At 48.0% G+C, this 23,178-nt stretch overlaps 1 protein-coding gene across 2 annotated transcripts in view; it reads right to left on the reverse strand.

Moving 5' to 3' along the window:
• The window catches only part of TMEM135 (transmembrane protein 135), a 351,254-nt gene extending 328,752 nt beyond the window's left edge, over positions 1-22,502 (reverse strand). The window contains exon 1 of one of the 2 annotated variants that reach the window (XM_075919397.2): positions 22,248-22,502. In XM_075919397.2, the coding sequence (XP_075775512.2) occupies positions 22,248-22,388 (141 nt within the window). In that variant the 5' untranslated portion in view covers positions 22,389-22,502. The remainder of the gene's footprint in view (positions 1-22,247) is intronic. The other variant, XM_075919396.2, reaches the window with a different exon arrangement.
• Between the last annotated feature and the right edge of the window lie 676 nt (positions 22,503-23,178).

Genomic DNA, 23,178 nt, shown 5'->3' on the forward strand with positions numbered 1-23,178 from the left:
GAGTCTGAAAGAGAGTTCTGGTCAGCAAGACAGCTTTTTGCGCCTCCAGACATGCACTTGTTCTTATCAGGCAGTCGTCGAGGTATGAAAATAAGGAAACCCCTTGTCTGCGCAGGTGGGCAGCGACAACCACCAGCACTTTTGAGAAGACTCTCTGGGCTGTAGACAGTCTGAACGGAAACACTGTATATTGGAAGTGTGCCCCACTTACTGTGAATCTAAGGTATTTGAAATGTGCCAAGTGAACGGATATGTGAAAATAGGCAACCTGGAGATCAAGAGTCAATAATCAATACTCTTTGTTCAAGGTTGAGATTATAGTGGATAGGGTGACCATCTTGAATTGTTGTGGTCGTATGTGTCTGTTGAGCCTCCTGAGATCAAGACTCGATCTCTATCCTCCCGACTTCTTTGTTGTGAGGAAGCAGTGGGAGTAAAACCCTTTCCCCTTGTATTCATGTGGTACGTATTCCACTGCACCAAGGTGAAGTAGATGTTCGATCTAGTGGAGGAAGATAGTTTCATGAGATGGGTCCCTGAAGAGGGATGGGAAAGGTGGGTGGGAAAAGGGAAGAGAAGAAAAGGGGATACAATATCTGTTCTTTACAATATCCCGTACCCATCTGTTGGTCGTGATGGAAGACCATTGATGGTAAAAGGGTGCCAGACATTGACGGAATAAGTGAAGAGAGTGAGGTTGCCCTGAGCAAGATGTTACCAGACTCTCAACCTGACCTTCAAAACTTTTGTCTTGAAGTAGACGGGTGGGAGGTGGAGGGCTGATCAGAACTTTGCCTCCTAGTCTGGCGTTGTCTTTTTCTGTTATCAAATTGCCTTTGAACTTGGCTAAAAGGAGTGGGTCTATACCGCTGAATGAAACTTCTCCTGTTTGCATTTTACTACAGAGATGTGAATATCAAGCATCTTCAAGGTAGCACGGGAGTCCTTCAGAGAGTGAAGGGAGGCATTGGTAGTATTAGCGAAGAGTTTGGATCCCTGAAATGGAAGATCTTTAACCGTGGCCTAGACCTTACATGGAAATCCAGACAAATGTAACCATGAGGACCTTCTCCTCACCACTGCCATTGCAATACATCAGGAAGCAGTGGCAGATGCGTCTAGCGTGGCTTGAAGGGTTGTACGTGAGATCAGTGTGCCCTCATTAATATTGGCCCTGAATTGGTCTCTTTTGTCCTCTGGTAACACCTCAATAAAATTTGTCATCTGCTCGAAAATGTGATGTGTGTATTCGGTCAGCATGGCTGTATAGTTTGATATGTATAGTTGTAGAGACGCAGTATGGCCAGTTGGCTGGCATAGGCATTGGAGATGGGAGCCACTGGGTTGATTGCTATTGGGGTGCTGGTTGTTGCATATGCTGCTGCTGTTGGTGGGTGCTCCACTCGTGGCGTCAGGCTCATCCCAGTGCCGCAGATCAGAGATTTGCACAGCCATGCTCTGCCAGACCACACATGTGCAAGCAGCGGCATGCCTTTCATCTGTTACACGCAGTCCGACCCTGCTCAGTTCCTCTCAGCCGCCTGAGTATCTGTACGATAAAAGTCAAATTTTCAGAGCGGGGAGAAAGGCAGATCGTGGAGCACCCACGCGGACACAACTTGATGAACTATCATTACTGCACGAAGGTGAGCTGCTACTGCATCTTCTTCTTTTGGTCCCTGTGGGTGATCCACTCTTGGTGACTTCGGAGCCGTACCCACACAAGAAATGCGTTTCAGAATTAAGGTTTATTAACAGGAGGAGTACTGCCATTGCCACCGAGGAGTCTGAAGCCCAGTGATGCAGTATCACATAATGCTTCATGAAAGTCACGTTGGACGACCATGTCACTGTTCGGCAAATGTCCCGAAATGGTAGTCCTCTTAAAAAAGCTGTAGATGTGGCAACTGCTCTCGTGAAGTGGGCTTTAGGTTGAGATGGGAGTGGCTTATTACATATGGACTAGCATGTAGTAATGCATATGACTATTAAGTTCACAATACGTTGGGAGGACAATGGTTGCCCCTTGGAACAAGCTGTCAGTGATACTATAAGGCGGTCTGTTCTGCGGAAATCTCATGTTCTGTTCATATAGAAAGCTAGAGCCCTGCGTACATCAAGGGTATGCAGAGTTGCCTCACGTGGTGAGGTATGTGGAACCCTGGAACAACAGTTCGGACACTTCGCATTGTCTTGTGTTGCCAACAGGTCTATTAATGGAAAGCCCCAATGACGGAAAATATGGTACAGAATGTCGGTTCGGATCTCCCATTCATGATCGTGGGGAAACTGTCTGCTTAGTGAATCTGCAAGGACGTTGTTGACCCTCAGGTAAGTACAACGCTATGAGGAATGTGTTGTTGCAGATACATCAATTCCACAACCGAATCACCTCTGCGCAGAGAGACCGAGAATGGGCTCCCCGTTGTCTGTTGATGTAATACATGGTTGCAACATTGTCTCTGAGCACTCTGGTTGTTGTGCCTCTTATGTGCAATTTGAAATGTCTGCCCACTCGAAGTACTGCCCTGAACTCGAGTATATTGATGTGCAGTAACATTTCCGCTTTGGACCACCTGCCTTGAACTGTTAGGTCGTCCATGTGGGCACCCCATCCTGTAAGGGAAGCATCGGTAGTTATTTGTTTTGACAGTTGGGGGCGATGAAAAGGGACACCCCCCCAAGAGATTTTGTGGTTTGGTCCATCATTAGAGGGACCCCCAACATGTGGCAGTAACACTACCAACTTGTGGATGCTGTGTTTCACCGGAACATAAACGGAGGCCAGCCAATGCTGGAGACATCGGAAATGTAACCTCGCGTGTCAGACGACGACGGCAGCTGCCATGTCACCCATCAACTGTACTGGAATCGTTGAAGAATGTGTGAGGGTGTCTACTAGGTCCTGGATTGACTGGAAACGTTCCGCTGGTAAGTATGCACAAGCTGCCTTCGCATCTAGTTGCGCTCCTATGAAATTCAGGTTCTGAGTCGGCTCCAGTGATGATTTTTATATGTTTATAACGAGACGGAGGGAATTGAATATTCAAGTTGTTATTCTCACCAACTTGCGTGTCTCCGCATAAGTACGACTCCTTAGGAGGCAATCGTGCAGGTAGAGAAAAATCATTACCCCTGTCTTGCGCCAGTGGGCTGCTACTTCTGCTAAGGTCTTGGAGAATACTCTGGGAACACAAGCTAACCCAAATGGAAGTACTTTGTACTGGAAATGTTTGTCTCCTACTATGAACCGAAGAAATCATCTGTGCGTCACATGTTTTGCAATGTAGAAGTAAGCATCCTATAAGTCATGGACTGCGAACCAATCTCCCTCGTTCAGCGCTGGTATAATCATAGTTAAGGTGACCATTTTGAAGCGTTTTCAGAGGTATCAGTTAAGTTTTCGTAGGTCCAAGATGGGTCTCCACCCTCCATTCTTCTTTGGGGTGAGGAAATATCGAGACTAAAACCAAGTATCAGAGGGGTGACATGCATCTGACGAAGTGGGTCTTTGCCCACGAAAGCTTATGCTCCTACACTTCAGTTAGTCTATAAGGTGCCACAGGACTCCTCATCGCTTTTGCAGATTCAGACTAACACGGCTACCCCTCTGATACTTGACACCATGCAAGGCACTGCATTTAGCCGTATGGAGACTAAAACCGTTTTCCTTGGAATTCCTTGGACACTCTCTCTATTGCTCCAATGGCAAGCAAGCAATGGACCTCTTGTTTCAACAGATCCTCGTGAGATGGGTCCCTGAAAAGGGACGGGGTGGGTGGGGTAGTTGGGGGAATTGAAATACGGAGATGGTGAGACAGGAAGCTACGATTTCTAACATCCATTTCTCCGAAGTGACTGGCCCAATGGTGGTAATACGGCCTTAGACAATGGTGAAAAAGGGGTGAGAGATGAGCTTTGTTCGCATCCTTGACTAAGCAGTCAAATTTGCTGTTTTGTAGAAGGCTGCTTAGAGGATGGGAAGGCTGCTGTCGCTTCCGCTGAGGATGCTGCCAGAATCGTTGATGTTCCAGAGTGCAAGGTTGTTGCCTGTGGAAGGAGAAATCATATCTTTGTTGGTAAGTATATTAGCACTTTCATCTGTGGGGGGATGGGGTGTATACATCCCTAGTGTGCAAAGTGTAGTTCGGGAATCCTTCCCTGAGTGCAGGACTTCATCCGTTTTGCTAGTGAAAAATTTATGCTTGTCGAACGGTAAGTCCTCAACTTTATTCTGGAGTTCTTTTGGGATTGATGATGATGATAGCCATGAGGATCTTCTCATTGCCACCTCTGTAGCGGTGGCTCGTGCAGTAGTGTCCGCCACATCCAGGACGATCTGTAATGTGGCTCTACATAAAGCGTATCCCTTTTGTACTATGGATTTGAGCAGTGGTTTTTTTGAGTCAGGGAGATGCTGCAGAAGGTCCGCCAAGTTTGAATAATTGTTGAAGTTGTGGCTGGAGAGGAGAGAGGAATAGTTCGCAATATGTAGTAGTAATGTGGCCGAAGAGTAAAATTTCCTTCCAAAGATATCTAACTTATTATCTTTTTCTGGGAGGGTATTTCTGTATTGTGGTACTTTTGATCTATGCTGTACCGCATTGACCACCAACGAATTAGGCTGGGAGTGATCAAACAAAAAATCCAAGCCCTTGAAGGGACAAAATACTTTTTATCCTCTCGTTGGGGGAGCGGATGCTAGAGTTTGCCATATTTCCTCCGCGACCTCCATGATTGCCTCATCAATGGGAAACGCAATTCTGCCCCAGTGCCTTGGGCGTAGGTTCTTCAAGAAACAGTGTTGTTTAGTTTGAATGTCTCCTAACTGTACCTCCTGGCTATCTGCGACTCGTTTGAAGAGAACCTGGAATTGTTTCAGGTCATCTGGCGGACAGATGTCACCCGGAATCACCGCCTCATCTGGTGAGGATGATGAGTGGTCTGTTGGCGATGTGCCCTGCTGAGGGTCCTCTGGATCGGACAATTACCCCTCTTCAGGCTCCAATTGTTCCAGCTGTATCATTGGGGCTTTTTGGAGGAGGAGGCGGTGAATGTTCGTGTTGTGGCTCCGGAGGTAAGGGAGACGTACAGCAACATGTGCATCTTCTGTAGTATCGGGATGTACGATCATGACGAGGAGGGTCATAATACGTCCTATGGTAATGACCATAATATCGTTCTGAATGTGTTGGGGATGAGTGTCGAGAAGATAAGACACTGCTATGTCTTATATAGTAGTGACGCCTTGGTGACTGGACAGGCAATCGTGAGTGATGTAGTGAATGCCGTGGAGATGGGGACTGAGATATAGACATTCTCCTCTCACTGTATCTTGCTTCCCTATAGTAGGAGTTACGACCAGGGGACGCTGAGCTGCGTCGAAGTGCCCAATTGTGGTGCCAGGGGTGTAGCTGTGGGAGGAGGATGGCCCCAGGGAGAAAATTGGGGAAGGAGAAAAGAGCTCTGATTGCGCGGTTGTCATGGCTCCTTCCCCACCCTGGCACAATAAATGCAGAAGTGGGGGCCCGCAAAAGTACCCCAAAACCTTATCTTTCCAGACTTTGGTAAAAACTTCCCCCCAAAATCTTAAAAACCTAGATTTTGGGGATAAAAACTCCACTGTCACCACCCAAGTAATAATAAAGAAAATCAGGGGAGCGATCACTTGGGAAATCTGACCCCTAAAGTACAAACCAGGACACACAAATTAACCAATACCAGGTTAATAAAAAGAAAAGAGAAAGAACTTTTATCATCACCACAATATTCCTGTTGCAAGCATAATGACTAGATGTAAAAGTAACATACTCATGGAGGGGAAACCCACAATGGACCAGGAGCTTAGTTAAAAGGAGAGCAAAACCCATTTCTAAATGCACAGACATCAGATCCCATTTCCTAAACAATAAAACAATAAAACCTAACGGATTTATCTAAACTTTACCCTACTTACAGAAGAGTCTTTTCTTGGAGGGGAGACATTCTGTCTGACTCCCTCAGTAGCTGGAGAGAAAATTACCCCAGAGACAAAGGAGGGAAAAACCAAAAATTCCCCTGTCCTAGTTTGAAATTCCTACCCATATTCCCACTGGACAACTCTACCTGGGTCAGGCATTTTAACCCCCGAGTCCCCAGGATACTGGCCAACCCCCATGATCATGACAACGGTCGTCTGTGCAAGGGCTTCCTCCGGTGCCGGGTGATATTTGCCTGTAGCGGTGCCGGGGAGTGCGATGCCAAGTGCACTTGCTCCAGCGAGGTTGTGCTCTGCACCTTAGATGCTGCTGCCGCCGGTGCTGTAAGCAGCAAGACTGTTTCCGCTGCCGGTGTCAATGTGCCCGGTGCCGCTGATGCGGCTGCCTCCTTTGTCGGTTTCGGCAGCACCAACGGCACCAGTGCTGATCGCGTTCTCAGTGCCGCAGGTGGCAGTTTTTCTCCGTTAGATCCCAACGTTTGTCGAGACCCCATGGCAGTTGTCCCTGACGTGCTCAGTCCATCTTTCGAACCTCATCGGGGGTTAAGAGCCACTGGGAGGGGTCAAGTTAGGGACACCTTGGATTTTTTTGGAGCAGACGTCTCTGTGGAAGTTGTACTGTGTTTGTGCCCAGAAGGAGCAGGCAAATCCACAGGCTGCAATGCCTTATCGAGCGTAAGCATTTTTAACAGCATTTCACGGTCTTTACGGGCTCTGGTGGTCAGATTGCAACAGTGCTGACATCTTTGTGGTATGTGTGCTTCCCCTAAGCACTGGATACATGCCTCATGCCCGTCTGACATTGGCATGGCTTTGCGACAGAGCGTACACTTCTTAAAGCCTGGGGAACCAGGCATTTTGTCAGAGGTGTTCCTGGGTCTTTTGTCTCTGTTTCTCATTGAAGTAATTTGCGAAAATGAATGGGTACTAGTTCATCCATTAAACTATCTCCATATCTACATTACTATTTCCTGTCGCCTTTTTTTTTTTTAAACACAAGAACTATGAACAAGAACACAACTAAGAATAAACAGTAACTTGCGATATCATCAACTATTTACAGAATATACATGAGGAGAAACACTGAGGAAGAGATGGAGCTCTGTCCACGAACGAGGGTGGTTGGAAGGAACTGAGCGGAGCCGGACCGCGCACAACAAATGAAAGGCATGAACAGTGCGAGCCACTGCTCGCGCATGCACGGTCCGGCAGAGCATGGCTGTGCAAATCTCCGATCTGCAGCATCAGGACAAGCCTGATACTACGAGTGGAGAACCCCTGGGGACCACTCGAAGAAGAACCACAGTTATGAACTGACCTATTAACCACATACGAACACTTTAGTCCATGGGTTCCCCCCTTCCCCCCCACATACACACACACACGTCAATCCCAGCCCAAGTTTTGCCGCTATTTTTTTGGGAAGGGGGGCATGGGGGTTTCTCAAAAATCAAAAAGGGGGCGTATTGCCGAAAAGTTTGGAACCACTGCTTTAGTCAATCCTGCCAGAAGAAAAGGAGGGTGCCAGAGTCCCACTGGGAAAAGCCCTTTTCAAGGGGAGGCAGTTACACATATGGGCTGGTCCTGACACACAGTTATTGCAGGAACTATGTTGTCCAAAGGACATCAGGAAGTAACAGAATCAATCTTTCATGTGGATGGACTTTGTACCCTTCAAGACATACAGCATTAAAGGCTGAAAGCACAAGCAAGGGGGTTGTTTAGCAAACCAACCTCTAAGCCAGGAGTGAGCAATAAGAGTCCTATGGGCTGGATGCGGTTCACCAAGGTTAGCCCTTGGTGAGCCGCCAGATGTTTAATTCACCTGCATGTCGGCAAGTACAATCACTCTCAGCTCCTGTTGACCACAGTTCACCATTCCCAGCCAATGGGACCTGCGGGAACCAGTGGCTCAGCCTGTGGCACTTCCTCAGTTCCCACTGGCTGGAAATGGCAAACTGCAGTCAACAGGAGCTACAATAGCTGTACCTACAGAGGTGCAGGTAAATAAAGTTTCTGGAACTGCTTCCAGCCCACTTATTGCCCACCCCTGCTCTATGCAAATCATGAGTAGAAAATTCTGAACTAAAAATTATTGTATTTTCCCTCTTTACAGATTATTGCTAAGTAAAATAACAACAAGTATTAACCCCACTTTACATATGCGGAAACTGAGGCACAGATATGTGATGGCTCATAGCCACAAATACAGTCTCTGAAGTCACTGGTCCATTTCCTCACTGGGAAGTTGGAAGTCTCCTATATCAAGCAAGATGGTGGGAATAGGAGATCTAACTAATTTCTTCCAAAGATAAGATAAATTTGTAAAGCTTTTAGTATTTATGTTTATGAAGAATTTTTTTAAAATGTGAATCAAGATAGTGCTGTCTTCCTTAATATGCACAAACAACATTCCAACACTACTGGTTCTGTCCTTCTAAACACCGAGAGAGTAAAATTTACTGGACTGAGCAATTATTTTTCTGCAATTAAAAACATGGTCACTTTATGAGCAGAGGTAGCACTGGAGCTTATTCAAGGGGAGAGAAAACCAAAAATCAGAGATTAGTGGGAGAGAAGCAAAATCCCCATTGTTTCAACATTAACAGTCAGGAGCTCAGAAGATCTGGGAAAAGAAGGGTAAGCAAAATCTCCTTTCCATCATCCTTGCAGGGCACTTGGACTTTAATCAGATGCCTCCTACCTCATACTGTAGTAAGGCCTTTAAGAGGTTCTTTGTAGGAATCATAATACAGGTTGAACCTCCAAAATCTGGGACTCTCTGGTCCAGCAATATCCATGGTCCGGCAGACACTGCAGGATCAGAGAGCCCTGGAGCACAGAAGTGTAGACCAACTGGGAACCTCGTCCTCTGGGAGCCCCGGCCAGCAAGGCAGAAGCAGCACAGTGAGTTCAGTCCCCGCGGAGCCCTGGCCGAGTGGGAAAGCCAGCAGCAAAAGTAGGGCAGCTGGTAAGCCCTGTTCCTGGGAATCCTGGTGGAATGTGGCAAAGGCGGGGCAGCTGGAAAGCCTCATCCCCAGTGATCCCCTATGAATCCCCCACAGAACGGAGCAGAAGCAGCAGAAGCGGGGAAGCCAGACAGCTCCAGTTGCAGGGGTGGGGAGGGGAGAAGCGAGGCTAAAGCAGCTGGGGTGCTCCATCTCCATGGAGCCCCAGTGGGCCAGAGCCCAAGTCCAACCCCTGCAGGCTAGGGATGTAATAGTGTAGTTGATTAACCAATAAACAAAAGCTTATAGGTTAAAGCTATAGACTACACACATTTCCTTCCCCTCCACCACCTGGCCAGTAAATTTTTTTTAGCAGGCTGGCCAGTAGCCCAGCTCAGTCCTGGCTTGCGACAGGTCCAGGACCTACCCCTGCTGTGGCTCTGCATTTAAAGTGTATTAAGAGCCAGGTGGGCAGGCAGCCCAGCTCAGTTTCAGCTCGCATGAGGTCCAGAAGCTCAGACCTTCCCGCCCAGCTCATACCACACTTTAAATGCAGAGCCATAGCAGGCCAGAGACCAAGTGTCCCAGTGTGTAGTCTATAACATTAACTGATAAGCTTTCGATAACTGACTATGTTATTATGTCTCTACTACACAGAACAGAATTTTCAGAACCTGGATGTAAAAGAAGATTCTCTCATACTAAGACAGTATTTCACAGCCAAGCCCTTTAGAAAAGAAATGCTTAGGTTTAGTCTACAAAGATGCAGAGATAAATTTCCAGCTTCTTCAATGTAGATCTGCTAGATCAGAAAACAATGTTAACTATTCACTTTGGCAAACAAACAGTTCAATATATAATTTCAATATCCATTTATTTGCAATGCTGCAATTAAAGTACATTTACCCAAAAAAATGACCAAATAAGAAATAACGCCTTTTAAAATAATAGATCTGTTCCTGTGGGGGATGGATATCCAGATCAGACATGTTTACAGTTACATATTAAGGATTTATTTAATCACTCTTGGCAAAACCCTCTTCTGCCCAATACTAAGAACCAGTGTTTATGCACAGAGAAAAAAATAGCCTAGATATTTTGGAACTCTGTCAAATTGTTATAAATGCTTTCTTGGAAACTAATGAAGAAAACTCAGATCTCAGGAGAAAGATTCTAGGATTCTGCTGTCCTCACAATTTAAATTTTCCTGCTCTGTGGAGCTTTGTGCACTGAAAAGGATTTAAGATTTAAATAACAACATCAAAAAATGTCAATCAGCCCCTTCTCTACCCACTAGTATGTTAAACCATGGAACAGTGAAAAATCTCAGCTCTAACGGGCTCTTCTCAATACTGCCCAGACAACACTGAACACTCTTCTCCCTCCAAAATGCAAGACTCTATACTTATACTGACTCTTCAGCCTCTCCTAAGTTTGTTTATATATATATGGTCCCTCATCACTTTAATATATTAGCAGCTCACAATTTTTTTCCTACAGTCCATTCTGGATTACCTGTTTCACTTAAAGCACTAGGGCCTCACCTTCTCTTTAATTAAGGTGAACCTGACAACCATATCCGCCTTCCATCCTCACATCTGATTCACATCAACACTCTCAGGTTCCTGAAAGCCCTTTGATCTTCCCAACCATTCTGTGAGACAGGGAAGTACTTTCTCCATTTTACAAATGAGGAACAGAGGCACAGAGTAGCTCAAGAAAATTGTCGAGGATGATGTGCCAAGTCTGAGTTGGGAACCAAATACAAGTCTGCCAAGTACCAACCCACTGCCTTAGTAACTAAGCCACCCCACTCAGCCTCTTGTTTTCCCCATCTCCATTCTACCCCCAGCTACAAGATCTTCATTCTTGATCTTCTTGAGTCCAACATAGATACAGAAGAAATACTGATCTTGCTGCGTTTCCTCCACCATTTCTGCCGTGTGGAGGAGAGAGGGACCATAATTTCTTCCTAAACATTACAGCTGAACACTGGGAAAAAAATGGTGTGTGCAAGCACCTCTACATGCTTTTCAGAAAGATGGAGCTCCTGTACACCACAGGACAGTAGATGTGAAAAGATCAGGGTAAACACAGAAGTCTAAAGCAGCGTTGAGCAATAATTTTTTATTGGTGGCCACTCCAAGAATTTGGTAAGTGGTCAAGACACCAGTCTTCCAGGATATTAACAAAAGAGGTGCAGCATCTGGGATGAAGATTGGGTGCAAAGAGAGCTTAGGGACACTTTTTTCCGAAACGGAACTTTTTTCAAAAAAACTGCAGTCTAGACAAGGATTTGTCAAAAATAAACCCTTTTTCAACAGATCCTGTATTCCTCAAAAAATGAGGTTTACAGGATCTGTTGAAAAAGGGTTTATTTTTGATAGATCTGCGTCTAGACTGCCTTTCTTTTTTCGAGAAAGCTCCATTTCGGAAAAAAGCGGAGGCCATGTTTATGCTAATGAAACGCGGGCTATTTAAATCCCTGCTTCATTAGCAATTTCGACATGCCTAATCTACATCTCTCTGTCGATAGAGAGGTGTAGTCTAGACACAGCCTGGGTCAGACCAAAGGTCCATCTTGCCAGCAAGTTAAGGGAGTATGGATTGGATAAATGAACTGTAAGATGGACAGAAAGCTGGCTAGACTGTCAGGCCCAACGGGTAGTGATCAACAGCTCAATGTCAGGTTGGCCGTCGGTTTCTAGCGGAGTGCCCCAAGGTTCGGTTCTAGGACCAGTTTTGTTCAACATCTTTATTAATGACCTGGATGAGTGGATGGATTGCACCCTCAGAAAATTTGCAGATGACACTAAGCTAGGGAGAGAGGTAGATATGCTGGAGGGCAAGGATAGGGTCCAGAGTGACCTGAACAGATTAGAGAATTGGGCCAAAAGAAATCTGATGAGGTTCAATAAGGACAAGTGTAGAGTCCTGCACTTGGGACGGAAGAATCCCAAGCACTGCTGCAGGCTGGGTACCGAATGGCTAAGTAGCAGTTCTGCAGAAAAGGGCCTGGGGATTACAGTGGATGAATGAATCAAAAAAGCTGGATATGAATCAACAGTGTGCCCTTGTAGCCAAGAAGGCTAATGGCATATTAGGTTGCATTATGAGGAAAATTGCCAGCAAATCTAAAGAAGTGATTATTCCCCTTTATTCAGCTCTGGTGAGGCCACATCTGGAGTAGCGTGTCCAGTTCTGGGCCCCCCCACTATAGAAAAGATGTGGACGCTGGAATACATGACCTATGAGGAGAGATTTAGGGATCTGGGTTTGTTTAGTCTGTAGAAGAGAAGAATGAGGGAGGATTGGATAGCAGCCTTCAACTTCCTGAAGGGAAGTTCCAAAGAGGATGAAGAAAGGCTGTTCACAGTAGTGATGGATAGCAGAACAAGGAGCAATGGCCTCAAGTTACAGTGGGGGAGGTCTAGGTTGGATATTAGGAAAAACTATTTCACTAGGAGGATGGTGAAGTACTGGAATGGGTTACCTAGGGAGGTGGTGGAATCTCCATCACTAGAGGTTTTTACGTCTCGGCTTGACAAAGCCCTGACTGGGTTGATTTAATTGGGACTGGTCCTGCCTTGGGCAGCGGGCTGGACTTGATGACCTCTTGAGGTCTCTTCCAGCTCTATGAGACCCCGAGCCCTGCTCCCAGGCATCGCCTCCCACACCTTGTGGAGAGAAGGCGAGACCTGCTCCCCCAAGGGAGCACTGCTCCCGGCGAGGTCTGTGTGCAGGGCAGGAACTGTCCCAAGTTGCTCCCTGTGGGGTTGGCTGAGAGTTCACACCTGGGTTAGAGGGAAGTTGCTGTCAGTACCCAAGGTTTGCAGGAAGTGGGGTGCTGGGGATGAGGCAGCGACATGTGCAGAGTCTGAGAGGAGGAACTAGCAGGGGGATGAAGGCAGCAGGGGGCTCAGAGCCCAAGGGTAGTGAAGGGGGGAGAGGAGAAACAAGGATGCAGGAGGTCTCTGGCCCCAGGAGCAACCACACTGCAGCCTGGCTCTAGCCCCGGTAGCCACCTGCCATGTGGCCTGCCCCAGGAGCAGGCAGGCATCCACCACATGGCCTTGGCTGCAGCTCCAGCCCTGGGGAAGGGCTGAAGCTGGGGCCAGGGCCACCTGGTGGCTGCCCTGCTGCTCCTACAATGGGACCATGTGATGGGCGGCTGCCTCATGTGCCGGGGATAGAGCGGGGGACATGGTACTAAAAATAAAAATTCAACCCATGACAAATTAGACCATAATAGATGAAGAGGTAAAGAACTTCAGACATTTTCTGTACTTCATTTGATCCTTCAACTGGAACTGTTCCTTCCATCCCTCTTCTTTCAAGTATCTTCACAAAACTTTGCAAAAACTGAAAAAGTTATGTGAAGTAGGCCAGATTGACTTGAATGTTTTGATGTTACTGATGCATGTAAGTATGTCAGTACCACTCACGCAAGCCTTAACGCTGACTTCACTGAAGGCCTCATGTTGTGCAGGAATCTGTATCAACAATTCTTATAGCCTCAACATGTGCAGACTATTTTCCCTTACAATAAGTAATTCAGAGATCACGATGGCTTGATAATGTCAGAAGCCTTTTCAGCAATCCATGATCTATAGTCTACTGGTCTCAAATCATGGGAAGAACACCGTATGATATTATGTATTTGAAAGGCTTGACACACTGCGGCGAAATCTACTCGCCAACCCTGCATTGTGCATGCGCGCACTGCCGGTAAATGGGGCAATCAGCTGAAATCTACTCACCCCGGGCAAGTAGATTCACTGATTCGTCAAGCCCTGTGTATTTGACCAAAGAAGAACAAGAGACTTATGAAACAACTGGCAAGAATCAAGAGGCACAGTAATTCCTTTGAGAACCTCACTGACTTTCAATGGATGCAACTTCCCCATCTCAGGGTCTAAACTGGAATAGTTATTATGTTATATTGAAAATTTTGAATGAATCATAGGTTTTAGAAATGTACTTCAACAAAAGCAAGTAAATGTAAAAAGTCTCTAGTAAACCTTTCTGGGCATTAACTAGGCTGCATAAAAATATACAGGTAGAAACAAAATCATAATCTCCCATTCACAGCACATGCTACAACATCCTACAAAAATGTACCACTGGGTATACTTTTGCAAGTTAATTTTTCCCAGATCCGGTACAAGCCAGGATTGAGCAGCTAAAAAATTACTGCTGGGAGAATGGGGGGTGGGAGGAGTGCATGTAGTCTATAGCTTTAACGAATAAGCTTTTGCTTATCGGTTAATCAACTAGACTATTACATCCCTTCCCAAAATGGGATCATGTAGGTAGGGAACTGCAAAGTTGCTCAGGGGAGGTCCCAATACTTCCATCCTCACATCTCCAAAGGCAGTACCCTCCCAGAGTTCTGCAGTTAGAATAGATTCCAGGAGGTGGAGGTGGGTAGCGACTGCCTGAGCCCCACCTAAAGCAGTGAGTGGTAAGCTCTCAAGCATGGACTGCCTTGACTGGAGCAGCTGGGGGACAGAAGTCCCAAACCTATGCTACCCAACCCCCAGCTGGGGAACTGGAGAGTGCAATGATGCATAGAAGTCCCAAGCTCCGGCTGGAGGGGAAGAGCATGTGGAAGCTCCAGCTGAAGGGGCGGGGGGGGGGGGGGGGGGGGGGGCAAGGAAGCACATGGAAACCCAGAGCCCTGGCTGGAAAGGGGAACGTGCAAGGGGTGGCATGAGTGGCAACCACAAGCCCCTAAGTAGAGCAGGGGGACAGGTGCACAGAAACCAGAAGATCTGGCTGTAGTGGTGGGAGCGGAACTGCAGAGCCCCAGTTGCCCCAAGACCCTACCAGAATGGAGGTGGGAGGGGAACATGGAAGTCCTGAGCCTGGGCTGCCCCATGTCCTAACTGGAGTGGGGGGTGCAGAAGCCCCAAACCACAGCTCAAGCAGTGAGGGGGAACCCCAAACTTGGGCTGCCCCACAGGGCTGCTCCCAAACTCTGGTCCCTCCCCAGTATGGCCAGACTACGGATGCTAAAGTGTGATTATCAGACTAATCGTATAGTCGATACAATTTGTATCAACTATACGATTAGTCAATAGGACCACTCTGCAGAGCCTCAGCGGGGGTAGCTCCAGGAGCCGGCTCAAGCTGGGACTGAGCACTCCCAGCTCCTGCTGACTCTGGGAGCCACCAATGCTATGTCTCTGCATTTTAGATCCTGACTCACGCTGAGTACAATAGTCCCTGTTTGCGGCGGACAACCCTGTCCGCTGCAAACAGGAGCTGGTGCTGGAGCAGCTTCTGTTCACCTGCTCGTTTCCCGCCACCCCCTTGCTGCCTCTCAAAGAGGCAGCAACGGGGGGGGGGGGCGCCGCAGGGAGCACAGGACCAGCAGGGACTCAAGCAATGTTCCCGCAGGGCTCTTGTACATTTCAAAGGTTTAAATGACCACAGTGGGAACCATTTTCCTGATGACTCCCTTCCCATCCCCCTCCCCCCCCGCATAAAGACAGTGCTGGGCGGAACTGACTTTTAAGCTGGCTGGCCCCAGCACTGGCTCCTGCTACCTCTCTCGGACAGAAGCAGTGGCAGGGAGCAACTAGCCGAATCACTACGCAGCCATTCTATAAGCTTATGCTTATCAGATAGTTGACTAGTTGCTTACAAATCTAGGACGGACTAGCAAATAGGAGTCCCAGGCTCTGAGAGGCAGGGGAGATCAGATTTCACAGAGGACAGCTGATTTCACAATCCATGACTATTTTTCACAGCCATGAAATTGGTCTCTCATTCCAGAGGATACCCACATATAGTAAGTGGAAAAAAGTTCATTTCATCCACTGTAAAAATGGTTAAAGATGACCTTCCTATAATTTGAACCTACAGCTCCAGAGTAGGGATGTGAACGGGTAACTAGTGCAGGCGGAGGGCTGCTCCAGCCCTACTGGGTCCCCATTTGGGGCCACCAGGTAGCCACCTGTCCGGGATCCTGCTTAGTCTGGTTAAATGTTGGGTTAACCCAGTGTTTAACCGGTTAACTGAGTAATCGGGAGGCCTGCATGTTTCAGACCTGACACTTCAGCTACCAAAGGTCCTCCCTTCCAGTTTTAAATTTCTGAAATGAAGAGATCAAAAAAAAAAAAAAAAAAGACTTTCTCTCCTCCTCAGTCTGTTTGCATTCTTAGGAATGACTCTATTGACAAAAGTACTATAGAGTACTGGGAGTCAAAAGACATTACCATCTGTAAACCATCTACTGTTGCCTTTTCCACTACATTACATTTAAACAAGAATGCTGTACACAACAGGCATACTTCTGACCATCAGCAATACCTTAAAAACATGAAAGAATATATCTGGGAGGAAAGGAGAGGAATTTCCATAGTTCCACTAGGCTTGGCAAGTTAAGAATTTAATAAAAGCTATGTGGTAAAAAAGGAGACTATGTAGTTTTACACATCAACTTTCATGTTCAAGTGATCTAGAAAGTTTACAAAGTAGTAGTTAAATACATGTAGTGCACTTAAGGTGTAAGCAAACAGAGCTACTATTTTGCACTCAGATGATCACAATTTTGTATATTTTGATTTAGTAAGTTACTCCATATACCAGCATTATTCACTATTCTTCAAAAAAAGTTCCATGAGATCTTTAGCTTGCAGTTATGTGTAACCTGATCTAAGATCTAGGGATTTAATCAGTAGTTGGGCACACCAGGGATAAGTTGGCATTTGGCCATGCACAAGTTGCATGAGCGCCCATCTATGGTGAAATTTAGCGATGCAAATTTAATGAGTGTTCAAGGCTGAGAAAAAACACTCTGTAAACGTAAACTGATCTCTTTATATATGCTAGAGGAGTAGACATGCCATATAAAAGCAGTCAATTTTCAAATACTTTTGTAGAGTGGCCAGAACCACAGGACTGAGAACAAAAAGTGTTGGGGAAGATGGAGACTGAGGGGATCAAGAGGAATCTAATTATTCAGATTCAAAATCAAAACCATAATTACAGAAATTAGGTCCCAGAATGATGAGTTACTGAACACTCAATAGCCCTTCCTTCCATTATAGAGCAAAAGCTTTGAATTCTGGATGTAAATTGGGGAAATAATGCAGGGAGCAATGGCAGGTCCTAGAGTCACAGTATGGATTGGATAAGCATCTCAGAAACTATTTGTGCTTATATCAGAGATGTAAAATCACATTTCAAATGTTAAACGGTAACTATATGTTTGCCCAGTCCACCATATAATGCTATGGGTGGGGGAGGTTACTTTTCAGGAGAGGAGTGATTCATCCAGATCAGCCCAGGCCTGCTGCACCACACCATGGGCAGAAGGCTGCTCCAGCAGACCAGGCGCCAAATAATTATTTATCTCCCTAGCCTATATTAGCTTCTAAATATTTTTGTGTGGAAGGTCTACTAAGAATTGCCAAGTGAACAGACAACAAAGTAAGGACACTATAGTTAATAGTATTATTTATTTTGACAAACTGTTTAGGGACAGTTAATTTTAATAATATTTATCCAGGCTCTTTTTGTTCTGTGTTTGTCCAATTTTTTATGCGACAGGGTCCTGCTCCACAAGTAGAGGTCCTAGGCATTACAGTAATACAAACAACAATAGCAACAAAACTGTATAACAGAGTTATATGAATATTGATAGCTTTACTTAATATAATTAAAATCAGCTCTATGATTGTCAAATATATTCCTTAAAAGATCCTGTGAATTTACTTTAAATCAATGACAAAGGTTTTCCAAAAATCACTAAAGCAATGCTAAAAACAGCTGGAACACGAGATTCACAAGCTTATTTTTACCTAGAGTACATTTAAACACATTACAGTGGTATGTAAAAAATATCAGTGCTGCTAAACAAAATATTTCACTTACAAATAATTTTCATCAAATGTTGACCGCATTTATTTGGTTCAGCAAGTCTTCATAGCTAACAAAGAGGTGTGCAAACATTTCAGAAGTTTAAGCTGTAGATGTTACATAATAGACACTATGGCTCACAGTTGTCCCCAAATGTGTTCATTTCTATACTATGGGCCTCTGGACAGTCATTCACTCCTTATCTGTACATTCTAATTTACTCCCACACAAACTTTTGGAAGATGAAATGTTTAGTTTTCTCCACTTGCCTAACTTATTAACTTGTGGAACCAAAGAACCAGACACATAGAGACAACTACATGCTTGGGCAGAGAACAAGGTCAAACATGTAAATTTCTACTTGCTGTGTACAGGACAAGGCCTAAAAGTAGTACTAGAAACAGCACTTGACCACACACTGATAAAATTAAAATGAAATGAAAACTGGAAAACAGATACAACAACAGAAGGAACTTAAAAGTTAGACTATATAAAATAAAGAACTGCATTTTTTCCCCCACAGAGTCTGGATTTTTTTTTACTCATTGCTGAGTTGTTCAAACTTAGGTCCAGATCCTGCAAATGCCTTACACCTGCTCTTTGTTTTCCTATACCCCACTGAAGCTAATGAGATCACTCACATAGGTAAAGTTAAACATAATAAAAATAACAAGGTTATGCAAAGATTTATGTTTGAATTTCTCTGTGTGGACAAACAAATTTTAACTCAAAAGTAAGCCTTACAATTTTTATTCAATGAGTGCAAGTGCTGCAAATTCATGGTTCAGATGTGCCATGAGTCTCACTCCTTTTGGATTCCCTTTAAGGTCTTCAAGTTTCCCTCTCTTGTGAGGAAGGACTGTGTTCAGCGTTTTAATAAAACATTTAAGCTGATGTCTTCAAAGGAACCTAAGTGCAGTAGGTGCATACGGTCCATTAAACGGTTGTGAAATCTATTTAGGCTCCTTTGATAATCCAAGCTTTACATATTGTCAGCCTGACCGGAACTGCACAGACGCTATTGACATAATGATCAACAGTCTAAAACTAATAGTGAGCAACCTGCAAGTTGCTTGCAGTCCATCAGGTTAAGCTGGAGAAATTTTGCTGATGTTGACCTTCCTCAGGCACCACCCCACTGCAGCTCCCAGGAGTCACAGTTCTTTTTCTCAGCCAATGAGAGCTGTGAGAAGCAGCAGCCAGCATGCCCCAGAGCCCCTTCTCCTTCAGGCACCACCTACCACATTTCCCATTGGCCAGGAACAGAGAACTACAGCCACTTAGAGCTGCAGGAGGCAGTGCCTGGCTGCCTGAAGACAGACAATGTCAACAAAATGTCTCACAGCCTGCAATAAGATTGCCCTAATGGGTGCATGCAGCACATGGGCTGCAGGTTGCCCTTCACAGACTAAAAGACAAACTTTGGGCAACTACCACTTGAAACAGCATAAAATCTTGTAAATTTCAATCAATCTCCTCTCAAATAAAACAACACTGGTCACCTAAAAAGTCTCAGATGGGTAGCTGTGTTAGTCTATAACTTTAAAAACAATAAGTAGTTCTGTGGCACCTTAGAGACTAACAAAAGTATATATAGTATCGTGAGCTTTCCTGGAAAAAATCCACTTCTTGACTCAAGCGCATCTGAAGAAGTGGGTTTTGCCCACAAAAGCACATGATACTATATATATTTTTATTTGTCTCAAAGGAGCCACAGGCCTACTTGCTTTTACTGGTCACCTAGTTGCATTAGGAAAATATTTCATTCGGTATCACAAGCTACTGCTGGGAAGGTGAAGAGAAATCTCCCATAACAATATATACATATGTCTTCTATACATTCCCCAGGATACAGAGGCTTGTAAATTATATAAAGGTAGAAATATGTATACTTAAAATGAGAAACAATCTTTGGATGAAAGTGAAGTTGAGGTAAGAGGCAGCATTTAACTGTCTGAGAAACAAATGTACTTAGGGAAGGAACTGCTGTTATCTCCCAAGTTGGAGGAAGAATGGGAAAGGGTATTTACAAGTTAAGCAGGGAAGACATTCCAAATGCTCCAAAAACGTACAAGGTGAGGAGAGAGAGAAGCAGGATGTTGCCTGAGTGGCATTCCAAAATAAGGAGTAATACACCTTAATCTTGCATGGGAATTCATCCCAGAAGCCTCCCTACCTAAAAGACCCCTACACACATAATTTCATCTTTGGGGGTAAAAGTACCTCAGTCACTGAGAAATTTGCCCAATTTCCCCAAAGTCACCGCATCCCCAACACCCCGGACTCACTCAGGTATTCCCGGATGCCATCATTGCTCTCTACCTGCTCCCTGTTGAAGCTCCTCTTTATCTGATGCGGTCATCCTGGCTGCTATGCATCCACATTCCCCTCATTGCCCAAGGGCTTTCTTCCTCCCTTCTCCTCCAGCAGAACTCACCCTGGATACTTCCTCCTCCTCCTATTGTCCCATTGACCCTCTCCCCACATCCCCTGTCCCACTCAGGGCTCAGCAAACACAAGGTGTTTTGTCCCCTTCTGCTCCCTCCCCCGCACTCTACTCAATATGATTTCCCCTGCCCTAAGCCTACCCCACCCATCCATTCATTCATTCCACTCCCCATCTCTCCCCACGATGTCCCCTGCCCATTCTCCTACCCACTTCCATTCCCCTCCCCCCACCTCTCCTGCCCACCCTCCTACCCACTTCCATTCCCCTCCCCCACCTCTCCTGCCCATCCTCCTACCCACTTCCATTCCCCTCCCCCCACCTCTCCTGCCCATCCTCCTACCCACTTCCATTCCCCTCCCCCACCTCTCCTGCCCACCCTCCTACTCACTTCCATTCCCCTCCCCCACCTCTCCTGCCCACCCTCCTACCCACTTCCATTCCCCTCCCCCCACCTCTCCTGCCCACCCTCCTACCCACTTCCATTCCCCTCCCCCCACCTCTCCTGCCCACCCTCCTACCCACTTCCATTCCCCTCCCCCACCTCTCCTGCCCATCCTCCTACCCACTTCCATTCCCCTCCCCCACCTCTCCTGCCCATCCTCCTACCCACTTCCATTCCCCTCCCCCCCTCTCCTGCCCATCCTCCTACCCACTTCCATTCCCCTCCCCCCCCTCTCCTGCCCATCCTCCTACCCACTTCCATTCCCCTCCCCCCCCTCTCCTGCCCATCCTCCTACCCACTTCCATTCCCCTCCCCCCACCTCTCCTGCCCACCCTCCTACCCACTTCCATTCCCCTCCCCCACCTCTCCTGCCCACCCTCCTACCCACTTCCATTCCCCTCCCCCCACCTCTCCTGCCCACCCTCCTACCCACTTCCATTCCCCTCCCCCCACCTCTCCTGCCCACCCTCCTACCCACTTCCATTCCCCTCCCCCACCTCTCCTGCCCATCCTCCTACCCACTTCCATTCCCCTCCCCCACCTCTCCTGCCCACCCTCCTACCCACTTCCATTCCCCTCCCCCACCTCTCCTGCCCATCCTCCTACCCACTTCCATTCCCCTCCCCCACCTCTCCTGCCCACCCTCCTACCCACTTCCATTCCCCTCCCCCACCTCTCCTGCCCACCCTCCTACCCACTTCCATTCCCCTCCCCCCACCTCTCCTGCCCACCCTCCTACCCACTTCCATTCCCCTCCCCCACCTCTCCTGCCCACCCTCCTACCCACTTCCATTCCCCTCCCCCCACCTCTCCTGCCCATCCTCCTACCCACTTCCATTCCCCTCCCCCCCCTCTCCTGCCCATCCTCCTACCCACTTCCATTCCCCTCCCCCCCCTCTCCTGCCCATCCTCCTACCCACTTCCATTCCCCTCCCCCCCCTCTCCTGCCCATCCTCCTACCCACTTCCATTCCCCTCCCCCCCCTCTCCTGCCCATCCTCCTACCCACTTCCATTCCCCTCCCCCCCCTCTCCTGCCCATCCTCCTACCCACTTCCATTCCCCTCCCCCCCCTCTCCTGCCCATCCTCCTACCCACTTCCATTCCCCTCCCCCCCCTCTCCTGCCCATCCTCCTACCCACTTCCATTCCCCTCCCCCCCCTCTCCTGCCCATCCTCCTACCCACTTCCATTCCCCTCCCCCCACCTCTCCTGCCCATCCTCCTACCCACTTCCATTCCCCTCCCCCCCCTCTCCTGCCCATCCTCCTACCCACTTCCATTCCCCTCCCCCCCCTCTCCTGCCCATCCTCCTACCCACTTCCATTCCCCTCCCCCCCCTCTCCTGCCCATCCTCCTACCCACTTCCATTCCCCTCCCCCCCCTCTCCTGCCCATCCTCCTACCCACTTCCATTCCCCTCCCCCCCCTCTCCTGCCCATCCTCCTACCCACTTCCATTCCCCTCCCCCCCCTCTCCTGCCCATGTCCCTTTCCCAGCCTCCCTCTAAGTCCATTCCTCCCCTCGGTCCTTGCCCACGGTCCCAGCAAGCCCCGCGCCGGGCTCACCAGATAGAGGGTGCCGTAGATCCGCAGGGACTCGGCCAGGGCCCCGCCCGTGATGTGCACGAAGGCCCGGCCGCAGTGCGGGTGCCAGGTGTGCCCGATCTCGTAGCAGTTGTGGGGGATGGACTTGCTCAGCGCCGCCATCTTGCCGCTCTCCTGCGACCGGGGAGGGGGCGCCGCGTCACCAGTAAAGCAGGAGAAAGGTCGCGCGGGCAGCTCGCGCCGCCGAGGTTACTCGCGGCCAAACCCGCCCCCCGCGCGGCTCGCGTGAGTCCTGCAGCCAATCAGCGGCTCAGCACCAGCGTTCCTCGTGTCAGGGCTGAGCCTGCCGGGCAGCTTCGGGCTCGGGCTCTGTGCGGGCTTGGGGGAGTTTTGCGGGGGTGCGGAACGGTAACGGGTGCGTGCGCTGTGCGGTGCAGAGGGGCTGCATGGGGAGTTCCATGCAGGGAAGGGTGGCAGGCTAGAGAGGGCTGCACTGGGGAGCTCCCTATAGCCAGGGGGCAGGCTAGAGAGGGCTGCACTGGGGAGCTCCCTATAGCCAGGGGGAAGGCTAGAGAGGGCTGCACTGGGGAGCTCCCTATAGCCAGGGGGAAGGCTAGAGAGGGCTGCACTGGGGAGCTCCCTATAGCCAGGGGGAAGGCTAGAGAGGGCTGCACTGGGGAGCTCCCTATAGCCAGGGGGCAGGCTAGAGAGGGCTGCACTGGGGAGCTCCCTATAGCCAGGGGGAAGGCTAGAGAGGGCTGCACTGGGGAGCTCCCTATAGCCAGGGGGAAGGCTAGAGAGGGCTGCACTGGGGAGCTCCCTATAGCCAGGGGGCAGGCTAGAGAGGGCTGCACTGGGGAGCTCCCTATAGCCAGGGGGAAGGCTAGAGAGGGCTGCACTGGGGAGCTCCCTATAGCCAGGGGGAAGGCTAGAGAGGGCTGCACTGGGGAGC

Source organism: Pelodiscus sinensis, chromosome 1 (genome assembly GCF_052426305.1).
Source record: "Pelodiscus sinensis isolate ZL-2025 chromosome 1, ASM5242630v1, whole genome shotgun sequence".
Lineage (NCBI taxonomy): Eukaryota > Metazoa > Chordata > Testudines > Trionychidae > Pelodiscus > Pelodiscus sinensis.